The 16,111-nt window shown below is 38.8% G+C and overlaps 1 protein-coding gene and 1 long non-coding RNA gene across 4 annotated transcripts in view; both read left to right on the plus strand.

Moving 5' to 3' along the window:
- The first annotated feature begins 3,339 nt into the window (after positions 1-3,339).
- brms1lb (BRMS1 like transcriptional repressor b) lies at positions 3,340-7,702 on the plus strand. Its single transcript, XM_043219605.1, is given in 11 exon segments — positions 3,340-3,550; positions 3,652-3,742; positions 4,136-4,185; positions 4,188-4,259; positions 5,191-5,273; positions 5,377-5,473; positions 5,548-5,637; positions 5,736-5,800; positions 6,024-6,063; positions 6,165-6,291; positions 7,349-7,702. Coding segments are annotated over 11 exon segments (969 nt in total). The 5' UTR covers positions 3,340-3,414; the 3' UTR covers positions 7,467-7,702.
- A 1,560-nt stretch (positions 7,703-9,262) lies between these two features.
- LOC122324878 overlaps positions 9,263-16,111 on the plus strand; it is a 9,927-nt gene continuing 3,078 nt past the window's right edge. The window contains exons 1-2 of one of the 3 annotated variants that reach the window (XR_006247232.1): positions 9,263-9,985; positions 11,858-11,985. This is a non-coding gene — a long non-coding RNA (uncharacterized LOC122324878). The other 2 variants (XR_006247233.1, XR_006247234.1) reach the window with 2 other exon arrangements.

The raw sequence follows: 16,111 nt of genomic DNA on the forward strand, positions 1-16,111 counted from the left end.
GACGATACACTCCAGGATCAAGAGGATTAGACACGTCCCTTGAGCAACTTGGCCCCAGGCAGCAGGTCAGTGGCCGATGTGGTGGACCTTGCTGAACACGTCCTGGAATGCCCTGTGGACTACTGGAACTCGGATAGAGCTCTGAGAAGCACTGGTGGTTGAACAGATGGATATGGAGATGTTTGATCGACTTGGAGATGGGAGATCGGGCAAACAGTTTTGGAAACAGGATTCACTTCATCCGAGTACTTCTCCCAAATTCCAGTGGAGGTTGGGATGGTGTTGAACCTGCCAGGGGTGTCCCAGAATGATGTCCACTGTGGCTTCCTCCAACACCAAGAACAACTTTTGTTCTGCGTGGAAACACCCAATGTAAATACAGTAGTGACGTCTGGGGTGTGATTACGCACCGATCCCTCTGGCTTTCCTTTGATATCTGAGATCTGATATGTGGTAGCATTGCGTGTCGCGGGAGCAGGGGTTTGGGCGAGGCAGAATGGGGAGATTAAATTCCCAGAGACTCCCGAATCAACTAGGACTTTGACTGGAAAGGACTGGCTTAAATGCATTAGGACAGCGTCTGTGTGAGGTTCTGAGAGACATCAGGGTTAATTTGGACTGAACAAGGGGCGCCGGGTCAGGTGCTCAGGAGATGGTCGCTAGACCCGCCAAGAGAGACCTGCAGAGGCCCTAATGTGTCCCAACAAGATACAGATCTGTTGAATCGTCGCTGGTGTTGGAGGAGCTGCTACAGGCTTCTTAGGTGTGACAAGCGGTTAGGTGTTGAGAGATGTGACGTGCTTTTGAAGAAAGATCTCAAGGCCCACTGTGTCTTCATAGACTGACATTTGTTGTCTGATCGAGGGATTGAGACCAAGGCGAAATGCAGACATAGCCCCATTTTATTCCACTCACTGCAAGCTGCAGAATTGAACAGTATAGTCATGAATGGACATATTGGCTTGCCGTAGTCAAAAGGGTTCCTCGTGCAGAGATTGCTGAGGTTGATTTGCCAAACACATCTTGAAAACGAGTGTCCTTATTAACAACCTGGCGAATGTGAGCGGGTGGCTGGTGTGACTGCTGAAACTGTGAAACTTTACCTAATATCCTATAATATAACATATTATAATATCCTATAATATGATTTTTGGCATTAAATAAAAATCTATAATTTTGACCAATACAATGTGTGTTTTTTTGGCTATTGCTATTAATATTCCTGTACTACTTCAGACTGGTTTGATAATTATTATTATTTATTATTTCAGTTCAGGAAGTATATATATATATATATATATATATATATATATATATATATATATATATATATATATATATATATATATGTGTATCAGGCTCTTTGTCCAGCCATGTCTTTTGTGAGGTCTCATTCACAGCATTCAGGTTATCTTGGCTGTTTTCTCTGTTGGGTTTGCAGCAGCAACAGCATAAAGCAAGCCTACGGATGCTGCTGCTGGGAACACACTCCTCTGAGCTGCAGAAGAGGAATGAAATTAAAACCAAATAGCCAGCCGTGTTCAACACGCACATCACTGACGTCTGCGCTCACTTGCACTCGCTCTCAGTCTTGACAGAGGAGGAGACCTGTTCAGTCGCAGGTTGAGCCGCAGGCTGAAGAGAGCAGCAGCCGCCTGAAGAAAACATCATGCAGTGTGATGCTGAAGGACAATGAGTGTAAATCATGCATGCTGTACGGCCCTTAAGTCTTACCTGAGACGACATAAACATAAGATCTAGCGTTGGTCATCATGAACACCACAGGCGAGCATGAAGACCTCCATTCAGGCTGATGGCTGGACAGGAGATACTGGCTGGAGTTTGCTGAACAAGACAAAAAATGAATGAACTAGAAATCCTCAGATAAATCTTTAGATCATTAATTAGCTGGAAATTAGATGCATTACCACAAAATAATGAAAAAAAATTAAATACAACAAAGCAGTGTTTCAAATTACAGCATAAATGCCAGAGCAAATGTCTTACAAATAATATTTTTTTATGGACAACAATGAAAGAAGTACCATTGGTTTAGATCAGATGTTCAAATTCAATATAAAATTAAACCTATATTTGCAATATGACTGCCTTCAGGTTGTTTTCTAACTTTAATTTCTGACCTGTAGATGAAGTACTTTGGGAAGGCATATTGTTGGAAGTCGATGTCAATCTTTCGAGGTGTGAGTCAATCTTTTCAAATGTTGCAAAAAAAAAAATGCATCTATTCCTTAACGTTTAAAAGATGCACTTTCAAGTTTTGTTGTAAGAGTAGTGAAATATACTGATTTGACGTATAAATCTATTTGTAAGTGATTTGAATCTGGACAGCATTTAAGCACATGCAGGTTGGATTGTGGCTTTTTAGCGGAGGAGGTAAAATAGCCTTAGCTATTACAAGTCATGCTGACGCCTTTCAAAACTACATCTCTGTCATCTTCTTGAACTTCCAAAATTCAATGTGGGTTTCTCCGGAACAACGGCCGTATCCAGTTTAAGCTGCATGATGAAAATAAGTAACATGAAAAAAAAAAGAGTGAGTGATTTTGATTTGACTGAAACGTACAAATTGCGGTTTGTAGTGTAACACTTTGCAATGCGCTAATGTTGCCTGGCGTTCGTCTCAGTGTAAGGAACGTGAATTAATAAATTGTGAACGCAATACGTTTGCAGACGGCGCCCTCTCTTGGTTGTAAGCGAGTCAAACTTTTCTTCATCTAGAGGAAGCCGTTTTCCATTTAGCCGCGTTCATCTCTTTAGATCCCGCCCTCTCGCGGGCCACGATTGGTTGATTATGTACAATGCCTGCGCGCGATTGGTCAAAGTGCTTTTCAGTCATTACTTTCAGCAAACGAATCCAAAACCGGGCTTTTCGTCAATTTAGAAATCCTGGTCAGGATAAAGAGGGCTTGCAACTATCATCTTAAATTGCATTTGTTTAGAAGTTAGAGGGTCAAATAAAGATGTTTAACTTCCAATACTATTTAAATGTTTTCTTTTGACTGTTTCTCTTCTAACCGTTTGTTTTTCTATGAAAACAAATATATAGACCACTAACACTAGCTTTTTCAAACCCGTCTGTTTTCTTTTGTGCTAATAACACAAATATCCATAAAAGTATTGATTTATGTTTCTGTGTGTAGTGATGTTTTAGCAATTTTGGTAGGCCTGTGCAAATTCCTCATTTCAAATAAAGCACTGCAGATCCCATCATGCACCGGATTGAGCGTAAACAGAATCTGACCAATGGATTTGCAGGATTCGTGAAGTCACGTGTCTAGCAGCCCGACGATTGGTCATCCGCGAATCCATGTTTGAAACGTGATTTTCTTCGCCGGCCGGTGGTGTCGTCTATGTCTCAGCGGGTTGTTTACAGCATTAAATACTTCATTTAGGATGCCAGTTCACCCGCGCGATAGAAAAGAGAATAACCACGAGGAAATGGACGTGGATTATCCCGAACAAGAGGCCAGCAGCTCCGACGAGGAGGACTCTGTGAGCTCGACTGCGTCTGAGGATGGAGACACTTCAGGTAACGTTCACGTTACATACAGACTCTCCACGAGAGAAAGAAAAACACAGCCTTGTGTTGTGTGTGGGAGAGTAATAATGATGATGCTGATGTTCTTGCAGACATGGACGATGAAGACTGTGAAAGAAGACGAATGGAGTGTTTAGATGAGATGACAAACCTTGAGAAGCAGTTCACAGACCTGAAGGATCAGTAAGTGATATCATGAAAACCTGCAGTATGGGATCCAGAGCACAAAACCAGTCATGAGTAGCACGGGTTTATTTGTAGCTATAGCCAACAATACAAGGTCAACGTGATCAAGACTTAATTATATATATATGTATGTATATATATATATATATATATATATATATATATATATATATATATATATATATATATATATATATATAACACTTAATTTGGACAACTTTAAATAATTTTAAATGATCTCAATATTTAGATTCCACATTTTCCTGAGCCAAGTATTTTCCCATCCTAACACACCATACATCAGTCTGTTTATTTAGCTATCAGATGATGTGGTCCAGGGTCATTTATTTCCTGTGAAGTCTCCATCCAGTTTGTCCTGACTCTCTTTAGGTTGTATAAAGAGAGACTGAGTCAGGTGGATCTTAAATTGCAAGAAGTGATCGCGGCAGTGCTCCAGAATACCTGGAGCCCCTGGCCACCCTGCAGGAGAACATGCAGATCCGGACCAAAGTCGCAGAGTCAGCTCCGTACTGTTTGTGTAAAGACGGTACTGAAGTATTTAAGCTTTGTACTTCACAGGAATTCAGTTATTGTGTTTGTTTGTTTGTTACGTTATACTGTAAAGCAGTGTCCTAAAACCTGTTTCAGGCCAGGAGTGTTGCATTTATAGCCTGGCCTGTAACTTAATATATTTACATAATATATTTACACACTGTTATAATGCTTACAATAATCATTAGCCTATATTTTCCATCTGCTTCTAACATCTAACCTTGATAACCGGTGATGTTGGTATAATGTTGGGTTTTGTAAGATGTTTTTAAAAAGTTTTTACATTTTCTTACACTTTTAAATTTCAAAATGTAATTATTCCTGTAATGTTAAGCTGATTTTGTCTTTAGAAATCATTCTGATATGCAGATTTGTTTTTAATAGTTCAAAAGAATATATATTTAACGATTATATGTTGTCATGTTGTACTAATAAAAATTGCACTATAAAAATATATAACTATAAACTAGAAAAAGCATAATAATACATTGTAATATTAATTGTAATATGTCTCTAATAAACCTATTGTATTGTATATTTATTATAAGTGTGTTTATTGTCACTTTTGATCAATTTGATGCATACTTTCTATATAAAAGCATACATTTCTTTTAAAAAATTGGATATTTCCAAATAATTATTTTCAAATAATTGATGCAGTAATACTGATAGTAGATATTTAAATATTAGATTTACCTTATTTACAAAGAACGTTAAAAAAATAAGCCTAATAGTAATAAGAACACTTACTATAAAAAGTAAAGGACAAATTAGACAAAAAATGTTTCAAACATTGTGCTATAAAGCCATGATATAAAGACATAAATCCCGGTGTCTGATTTTCTGATGCTGCTGGGACGGCTTTAGTAACTTTTCGCTCACATGCATTATTTCAGGGATCTACCGTGAGCTTTGCCTGGAATCTGTTAGAAACAAATATGACTGCGAGATGCAAGCCGCCAGCCAGCACTGGGAGGTAATAAAAGAGACTTCATTCATATTCACACAGCCCCGCTTCTTCCGTTTGTTTAACTTAACGTCGAGGCTCCATATACACCGCTCATGATGTGTTTCCACAGAGTGAGAAGCTCCTGCTTTTCGACACGGTCCAGAGCGAACTGGAAGAGAAGATCAGGCGGCTGGAGGAGGACAGACACAGCATCGATATAACTTCAGGTAGTATGCGGATGGTCGGCTGTCAGTGTAAATGTTTAACTGGCTTCTCATTACTGGATGTGCTCTTGCATCAGAACTGTGGAACGATGGTCTGCAGTCTAGGAAGAACAAAAAGAAGGATCCCCTCAGTTCTGGAAAGAAGAAGAAACCTGTCGTCGTGTCAGATATCCTTTATATAGTAGCTAGTGCTGCACGTTTGAAGTCATTTGTGAGTGCGTTTACGCCAGCTGCTTTAATGCATTGGTTTCCTGAGCCGTCCCACGACCATACATTGTTTACATGTTGCAAGACCTGGATATACTTGAAGACTGGACCGCCATAAGAAAGGTGTTTATTCGTTTAGCTGTCTCGTATCATTCTTAGCTCAGATTTTTGTGTTCTATTAAAAAACTTTATATTGAAAAAACATTTGAAGATGTATATATTAAAAATAAATATTTTTGCAGGTGTCTGTTTATATTTGTTTACATTTTTTTTTATTTATTCATTTAAATATTTGAAAGTGAGCTATTAGTTTTCTGTCGTTAATAAACTACCTGGTTTTTCATAGGCAATGGCTTCGATGGGCCCTCATAGAGTAAAAGCAGATGGTAAGGATTTCTGCGTGTAAACTCTCTTTATCAGCCTGTGTAGACTGTAAAGACCGTTGTGGGACAGCGTTTGAGGTCTCTGAACCGTATGTGTGTCTCAGCTCCTCTCAAACCAGAACGACACCATCATGTTGCCCGATCAGAGGACGGACGCCTGTTTTATGACAACAAGTGGTACAGCCGAGGTCAGGCCATATGCATCAACAGGAAGGATGAATACCCCACCAGGTGAGTGTGTGTGTGTGTGTGTGTGTGTGTGTGTGTGTGTGTGTGTGAGAGTGTGAGTGTGAGTGTGAGTGTGTGTGTGACTCTGTGTGTGTGTGTGACTCTGTGTGTGTGTGTGACTCTGTGTGTGTGTGACTCTGTGTGTGTGTGTGACTCTGTGTGTGTGTGTGACTCTGTGTGTGTGTGACTCTGTGTGTGTGTGTGTTTACTTGTATGGGTGATTCAGCAACTTTTCTATCCTCAAGAGTAATCTATCTTTTAAATTGCTTTAAAAATGTAAAAGAAATCTAGATTGATGAATAAAAGTATTCATTTAAAAGCAATCCAGATTTCTTTTAAATTAATACTTTTATTCATCAAGTACACATTAACTTGTTTTCCATAATTGTTTTCTTATAAATCTTCACAAAAATTGTAAATAAATTTTTATATATATATATATATATATATATATATATATATATATATATATATATATAACTGTATTTTTTACTAAATAATAAAGCCTTGGTGAGCATATGAGACTCCTTTCAAAAACATTTCTTTTTACATATATCATCACATTACATATAAAAAGTTACATATAGTTTGTACACTTATAATACTATATCATTATAATAATTTTTGATTTACTTATTTGTACATTTCTTAAGTGTTGACTTGATACATTTGCCAGAATGTATCTCTTCTGCGTCTCTTCACCGTGTAATTGTTAAACAATTTCTACACATTTTTGTACTTGCACAAATATTTGCAAAGCAATTCTAATTGCGCGTGGTATTTTATTTCTCTCAGCTGCTTGTTATTGACGTTATTCTTCATATTTGTATAATTACGCGCGTAACAAGCACGGAAAGCGTTAACGTGGAAAGCATTTTTTTTTTATTTTTAAATAACACGGAATCGCTTTATAGTCTAGTGAGCGTGATAACAACTGTTTTTAAGAGCATTTCGGTTATTCTAAAGAAGGTTATGATTGAAATGAGAAGCGATGGAGAGCGGCTAACAGATCCAAGATGTTGTTAATTCTTGTTAAACACTCTTTATTTATTTTCTGCAGCGCCACAATAACCACTATTAACCACGATGAGGTGTGGTACAAACGTCTGGATGGCAGCAAATCGAAGCTTTACATCTCTCAGCTCCAGAAAGGCAAATACACCATAAAACACTCATAAAGACCCTCCTCCGTTCCTCCGTTCCTCGCCGTTCTTCCGTTTGTCACCGTACCGACCCGTAGACGCCCGGATGGACTTGGTCTTACGTGCATGCATCACATGCTTGCGCCTCCTGAGTTCGAGCTGCTAAACAAACACCTGGCTGCCGAGGAAAAGACGAAGCGCGCGTGTGCCTTGACGACAAGGATGAGCCAGCAAGAGCCTCCTCGTTCAAAGCGTAAGAGCGGCGAAGCCCGACTCGGTGGTATTGCTGATCCTGAACACGGTTTCCGTGCCTTCATGACATGCAGAGTTTGATTTACGGAGCATGCCTCGGCGTCCTGCAACGAGTTAGTGCCATGCGTCCTGTTCTGTGTCTGTGAGATGCATAATGTTTAAAACGACAGAACGCTCCACGAAGTGTTATTTTTCTACTCGTTCTAAAAACAATAGACGATAACTTGTGAGTTCACTCTAAGCGTCTTATAGCGGTGTTTAGAAGAGCGTCTCGGTTTAGTGTGAACGTAACGGGGCTCGTCGAGTCACGTATTCGTTTCGTTTCGTAACTATTTTCTGTTCAAATGTAGCACATTCTGAGCCTTCGATCAGATATATATATATATATGATTCATGTCTGGCTATATTTCTGTTGAATATTGTATTTTTGGATTGGCCTAAAGATGTCGTCTCTTACGGTTGTACTGGAGGATGCTGTAGTATTTATCAGATGTTTACATGCAGCGTTTTTAGCACTTGAGTGGTTTGTAATTGTGTATCGAGTTGCATGATTTCACTTATTTCATTTTTTTTGTTTATTACTGATTTGAAAATGCTTTAATTGATGCGTTACCAAACACTACACCGGTCTGACAAAGAGAGCCACGTCTTCCAGAAGTCAAAGAGCCTCTCAGATGTCTGACGCATCCAGTTCACGGCTTTCATAAAACTCTCCTCAAACCAGTAAGGAGTCCCTCATACATAAGTATTATACGACTGATGATAATTTTTGTAGCAAATAAAGAGCTCTGACTGGGCCGTGTAATCGCAGACTGTAATTATATTGCTTTTATTCGACGCTGGAGGTTTTGTTCGGTTCACAGTGGAAATGTCATTATGTTATAAAGGTGATTTTGCATGGCATTGCGTCGTTGTTGCATTCATTGTGTACTTGATGGAAACCGAGGCTGTGTTTCCCAAACTTTTGAAACGAATCAGAAATGCGTTGCTTTTAAATGGCACGAGATATCATTCGGCATTAAAATGTAAATACTGACAGAAAATACTGTTAATTTAGTTTTTATTTAATTCAAATAATCTAATCGTTAAAAAACTGCAATAGTAGTTATATTACTAAAACAGATTAGCATATTGTTTAAAATGTAAAAAACAAACTGCTTTAAACAAACCTACACAAACTTTTTAAACAAATACAGCTCACCTAAAAATATTTGAAGAACACTAGGAACAAAACAACACTGGCCCACACACAGTCACTGAAAAATACAACACTCCTTTATGGTTAATAAGGTAATAAAAGACGAGTGAATGACAAAATGTTCATTTTCAGGAGAACTGAATCTTAACGTGCATAATTAATTGCTGCAATTAAATATTTTTTTCTTCTTTGAGGCATTTACACACAAAGATTTACGAATTACATTCCTTTTCCTCAAGTACTATGAATATTCACAAGGTTTTTTTATTAAACTTCCAGGCCTACCTTTTTCTGTCATTTTTAATTATTAGCAACACTAATAATCCGCATTAATTATTAAAAAAATCATAACTATTGTTTAATAAGAAATCATGACTCAAAATATTAGGCTAATTTTCTTTTTAAAAATATTTCTTAAATGCAGTGTCTTTGTATGACCGTGTAGAGGCAGCAGAGTCCTGCTGTGGCTTGCTTTGTCGGTCACTTCATGTCTCTGTACTGCTGCTGCTGCTGCTTTCCAGGGTCTTTCATCGCTTTTTCTGGCAGCATCTCCTCAACTAATCTAATCAAGCCCTGCTTTCTGTGGACGGCGGAGTCTTTAGTCCGTGTAATATTTCTCGACTGATATTAAAGAGTTTTCACATCCTCTTCGGTCAGCAGCTAGCCAGGTGACTAATGGCGGGACTCGTGATGAATTGTTTATAAGTCAGAAGAACCTGACACTGCTTCAGAAGGGCCAGGGCTAATGAGCTAAAGACAAAGAACACCTTCAGGAGACGCTCGCTGAAACCCGCCCGAGCGTGATATGTTTAAAGAAAAAAAGAGTAAAAACGACACTGCAGCAAAGCGTCCACAGCCAAGGGCAGAACTGACTTCCTGCAAACGCAACAAAAGTCGTTACAGCCGAAGCGTGCGCTTTCCGCTCCGCTAGCGTAACGAAAAAGAACTACAAAAAATAACGACTGTTGCGCACTTGGTTTCCGGAACACTCCCCCGTCTTTCATTGGTCGAGAAACCGACAGCCCCGCCCCTACACTCACGCCATTGGTTCTGCTAGCGACCATCACGTGCGAGACGTTTTGTGGAAAAGGAAAATGAGCCACAGGTGAGTTGGAAGCAGGTGATTTAACAGTGAGAAAACCACACACGCACACTTGCGCAATGTAAGTATCACTTAAACTCAGAGAAAAAAGTCCTACAAATTAGCAACATTGCCTAATGCGGGCTGTGTGTCTCATTAAAATCCGGTTAAGTAACCAATATTGCTCAAATCTTGGTACACGTTTAATGTTTGTGGAGCTTCCCCCACAAGCTCAGCGAGTCGACTGAGGTATGTAAAGCAACACCTGTCCTCGTACCTGATACCCACCTGACTCGAAGCCGGCCATGTGTTGCTGTTAAGCCGAGCAGAGAAATTGATATGGAAATCATATTGAAATCCTCAACGGACACGGCCAATCGTTTGTGGAGCTCCTCAAACGCCGTAGATTAGCACTAATGGCCATCTTTGTTTGGTGTTATCAGAAAAGTGTCTTCAAGAGGATATTATGTAACGTTATTAGCATCACTTCCGTTCCTATCTACTTTAAGCAAGCTCCTTGCTCCTGGAACGGTTGTATTTCTCCTCCTTGACCCAGACTGAAGATGTTTAATCTGTGTTCAGGAGAGAAAAGAGATGCATGGCGGCACTTACGTGGCCTCAGGTGGTTTGACTTTGAGCAACTCTGACTGAGAGCGAGCATTACTTATTACTGAGGCTGCTCGGTTTCATTTTTTTGGGGGAGGATTCAGGACGTCTTACCGCTGAGTTTTGTTTGCTGTGATTTGCTTTCTTGCCCTGAAAACGTCAATTGCTAATTTTCAGGCATTAGTGTGAACGGGCATGCGCATATTTGCTCATTCATCTTGTGAAAGCTGAGAGTATCAGTGAGATTATTTGAGTCTGTTCCAGTCTAAGTTAGTCATGTCTTCAAGGGCAAATGCAAAGCAAGCAATCCGAGCAGTTTTTTTTTAGCTTTCGGTAATATTTATTATTACAATTTAAAGGGTTAGTTCACCCCAAAGCTTAACATTCTGTCATTAATTACTTGCTTGACTTTCCAAACCTGTAAGACCTTTGTTCATCTTTACAACAAAGATTAATGTTTCTGATTAAACCTGAGAGCTTTCCCCAAAGACAGCAACACAACTTGTAACGTTGCCAGACGCAAAAATAAAAAGCGAGGACGTTCTATCTGTGCGCAAAGAAAACAAAAAAAAAACATAATTTAAAAAATTAATGTAAAAACAATTATATATTTTGTGGGCCATTATTTGACAGGGCTTGTCCATTTAAACCTGCATTATTTATGGATTTCAGCAACTCATCACTGACTAAAACAATCCCCTCGCTTTGATGTTGAATATTTTATGTTTTTACATAATTCTCGTCACCTGTGTTCATCGGTGAATGTGTACGTACACTTTAGACAGAACCTCTGAAACATCCTCGGAGAAAAGACCTAAGAAAACCTCTCTGTGAATGTATCCCCACGCTGAAAATGGTTTAAAATGAACACGTACAGTTAAAAGATTTATTGCGTTCAAGCATCCTTCCTGAACTTCCTCTCTAATAAAACGCATCCGAACCTGGGTTCATTAGAAACATTACTGAAAGCTGTTCAGGAACCGAATCGCGATCCCAATCCATGCAATGCAACGTGGATTCTGCCCTCTTAAAGGGATAGTTCACCCAAAAATTAACACTTTCTGTACTTTCTTTTTTTAATTTAATGGAACAAGCAACACAAAATTAATTCCCATGGCACCTGGAGTCTTATTAATATTAATTAAATAGCTTATTATTTATATAAGCGCATATGTATTTGTTATACATACATGCACTTGCATATTTGTTATATTTGCTTACAGAAGTATGTTATTATCAAGCCTCCAATTCCTGTATGACTCAAGTTTTCTCTGTTTGATGACTTTGCAGGTTGTTCCTAATGAAGGCATTCTGTCGAGCGAAGTGAACTTCGGCTGATACGCGGCGCGTGGGGAGCAGGGGGCAGTGAACGCTGGGACTCTGTCGATCAGAACGCAGCTCAAGAATGAACACCCAAGGTTAGGAAATGCTAATAGCAATTACCTTACATTGAGAACAGTGCATGTGGGGAGTTTCCACAAGGTTATGCATGGATTAAACTGCGTGTGTCTGAAAGAACCCGTCAGTCAAAGTTTACACGATGAAAATGAACTGCAAGTTCAAGCTGATTTTAGACGACCCTTAGCAGCGCCCCACATTGAATATTCATAAACTGCCTTGTCTGTTCGAAAAAAGGCTTGAATTGTTCAGCAGGGCTGCACGGGATACCAAAATAGAGAGTTAATTAACATTTAATCTCTAGTTCAACTCTGGGTCAAACGCATGGGCCGGACGAGCCGAGCCACGGCCCGTGAACGATACAAAACGTCCTGATGAAAATATAGAAACCGTATCCTACGACGGGCCCCCGGGCTGCTGATTCAAACACTAATGACCGCATTACATACAAAAGAACAATTACTATTGAAGTGGGCTTGAGTTTTGACGCAAACACTTATCAGACGTGTAAAAACTTGACTATAAAAAAAGATGAAAAAGACGTGCCGCTGTTTTCTCACTGGACAAATGGAGCTGAGCATGCATTGTAAAGAAAAATCTGACTGCGCGTTGTATTCTGCAATGAAATAATAGTAATTTTATCTTTTTGTATGGCATATTTGATATAGTTTTGAGTGTTTTTATATATTTTTTAAATATAAAATGGCATGTTTTATATTAACTTTAACATTTAAAAACTCAAAATTGAAAGATATAAAAATGTAAGAACTGCAAAATGTTAACCTGCAACTGCATTAAAGAAAAAAATCTAAAGTGTGAGGGAAAGCTGCAGTCCTGAAATTTGCACAGTATGCATACCCTATAAATATTTAAATCCTATTATGTATTTTTTTTTGTTGTTGTTGTTCAAAATGACCTTTCCTGCATCGTGTAACACTGAATGAAAACACCCTGCAAAGTTTTTTTTTAAACTGAAAGTGTATAAAGTTATTGTGAAATTCTGAATTATTGAAATGAGTGATTTTAAAACGAGTCCCGAGCGGTTTCATTTTGACGTCAACGTGAAACATTAGCACTTTTTCTGCCTACTTTTTGCGCGTGCAGACCTGAGAAAAGCTGATTTTCAGGTTGGTCTGAATGAAAATGCAAATTCGTTCTTTGCCACTAGGCACTTTTCCAGCATTAAAAGCTCGGAACGAATCGTTTGGGAGTCGTTGAACAAATGAGGTGAAAATAAATTCATATTATAAAAAACAAATTCGAACCTTTCATAACCTATATGGGCACTTTAATGTTTTTTTTTGTTTGAGTTTAGTGATCAGAATAAACTTTACAGCTGAAGAATGCACTTAATACTTAATCAGTGTCATCTCATAGTAAAATAAAGGCTAAATACTTTCATTTGACTTTTGACTTATGTTTATCACCAGGTTATTATTTTCAACACGACCCAACTGTACATGCCTCAGTTTTTACCAAATATATGTGCATTCTGCTGCCTCATTGTTCCTCTCTACAGAAAAGCTGGGGGTTTGACTGTTTGTACTGTAGATTAGCTGTTAGCACCCACCCCCATCTCATACAGCCAACTCTAGCCTCCGGCAGCATTCGCGCATCCTCGCATGTGCCTCGGACTCTTACGCAACCCCGACAGAAAAGAAGCGAGAAATAAAGAAACAGCATCCCTCGCTCTCGTCGTGTTCACCTGGTTGTTTGAGTGTTGGCTGGCCTGCAGGGCAGGAGGAAGCCCATGATAGTCTCCCGCTCAAAGACAGGCTGGATCAGAGCTTTGTGTTCGCTCGGACCTGGAGCGGAATAGAGGAAGATCTCCGCATCCCTTTTTTGAATGGGAAATGCTTAGAGAGAGAGAGAGAGAGAGTCTGGTGTGAATGCAGCGATGCTTATGGATTCTATTTTTAGGATATGTTAGGCTTAAAGGAAGATGCGTATTTGTTGTGAAAAAGCTCAACGTTGAACTGAATAGGGAAAGACGTCTGCGTTCCAGGAGCTTAATGCATGCATTATAGTTGTGAAAGGATACTTAGAATTTCCTCCATCAGTCCACTGTATATATGTAGCTTTAAACTATTTATAAGAGTATATGTGTTCAGAAACATGATGGTCATGCCTTCAGAAATACAGTCGTAGTTGAAACTAATAAAAAAAAAAAAAAAAAAACAGTAAAATTTACAATAAAAACAGTCTGTGGCCTCCAGAACTTTACTGTAAAAAGCTCACCTTTTTACACAATGTCTGATAAAATGTAATTAAGTTGTTTTATGCATCCAAATAATTCGACATGCTAAAACGCTGAATTTGGTAACAATAAAAAAATATGGTGAGGAAAAAATAAAACATTTCATAGGGCCGTAAACATGTCATTTGAAAATGAATGTTTCATGATTTTAATTACTAAGACTTGCTTTTTGATGAATGAAATTGATACTTCAATTGGGAAAAAAAAATGATTTCATAGGGACCTAATATATATTTCTGTATTTACATTATGCAGAGACAAAAGATAGTTCAGATATCATGTGATACGCTTAAATGTTTAACACTTTCACAAAAAAATCAAGCGACGCAACCAAGATGCAGGCACATATTTTAATTTAAATATTAAATAAAAACCATTAAATCGTCAAGTAAAAATTAGTTACATAACATCAATTTTTATTACTTGACGGTCGATTTAAAGGTGTAAAAGTTTTTCAAAACCAATAAGTAAAATCAAAAAATCGTATGCACTTGCATATACAGCAAACCCGTTTTCTGTAACGCAGACACTTTCTCACTTGCACCCACAAGCTCCGCCACCGGTCACAAATGACACATTGCTAGACACAGTTGAACATACTAAATTTAGTCTCTCCATTTTCATACTAAGCGTGCAGCCTCTAGAACAAGCGAATGTAACCTGGAGAGTCAAAGAGCAGCAGATGAGTCACTCATTTCCATCTCAGTGGTCTCAGGTGAGATAAAGCGTACGCTTACTGTAAATATAGCTCTTTAAAAGTACACGTCTGTAGCTTAAAGCTCGAATCCTGCATTATTGAGCAGGCTGCATCAACCGGTTACCTATAAACTCTTATCTTTTGGGATCCAGTGACTCATTAGTTGATTAGGCCATTCAGTTATTAGCCCCAATAGAAGTCTAGCACGCAACAGTGTCACTTATCTATTTGTAGCTTGTAAAGTCTGGAAGACGAATGGCTGAAGAAATCTGACTAGCAGAAATTTTAGACTGCGGTGTATGTTACAGTCTGCTAGCTCGGGTTTTCCCATCGCTTCGCTTGTCCCTCTGAGTTACGCCGAGTTCGTGCTACAGCGGCTTCTTTTATTTATAAGCCGGAGAGCGTGTTCAGGTGCTTTCAAAGCTGCAGAAACGAGAGGCTGAGCACAAAACAAAGGTCTGGAACAGAAAAGGCTCGCTTTACATTTCCGTGCCACTTTGCCTGAAAGTCAAATAGTTAAAGTTTGCTCCTACTTTGCAAGTGTTCAGAAGGCGGAAGAGATTTAGTGGCTCTAAATTGAACCGTGTTAGAGGATATCAAAGAACTGGTTTATTGTCTTCGCAGGGGGGATGGAAAGGCCAAAGAGAAATGATAGGATTTGTTTACGGGCAGCAGAGTTTTTCGTTCGAACAGGGAGACTGCATTCGAATGAAAACGAAAATGGATTCTGCTGGAGTTGAGTTTTATTAAGATCAATCAAACAAAGCAGATTTTGCATGCCGAAATATTGCGACTTCATTTGGATTTGTTGATATAAATTAGGAAGGTCTGCTGGTTTTCCTCGGTTCGTCTAAGTACGTCTAATTTCTGCACACTTAAGATGACCTCATTCTGCAACACAATCCTACAACTTAGTTTCAGTTTCCAGTGTTTCACGTGGAAATTAAGTCATTAAGTCATTACATTTGCCTCAGCCATGCAGACCAATTTGCCTTTCAAAGCTTGTGTGTCCTCATTGTTTCCACAATGGAATATAATGTAAAAGCGCTTTCCATGAATAGGGCACAAAATTGGGCCTGAAATGTTGTTTTTCTGCTTGTCAAATGGTCAGTGAAAGGAGGTGTTTAACTTTCAGAAAATGTGTTTCTTAGCATCAGGAGTTCAAATGAATAATGCATGTGTATTTTCTCCC

This window comes from Puntigrus tetrazona, chromosome 20 (assembly GCF_018831695.1).
Source record: "Puntigrus tetrazona isolate hp1 chromosome 20, ASM1883169v1, whole genome shotgun sequence".
NCBI classification, from domain to species: domain Eukaryota; kingdom Metazoa; phylum Chordata; class Actinopteri; order Cypriniformes; family Cyprinidae; genus Puntigrus; species Puntigrus tetrazona.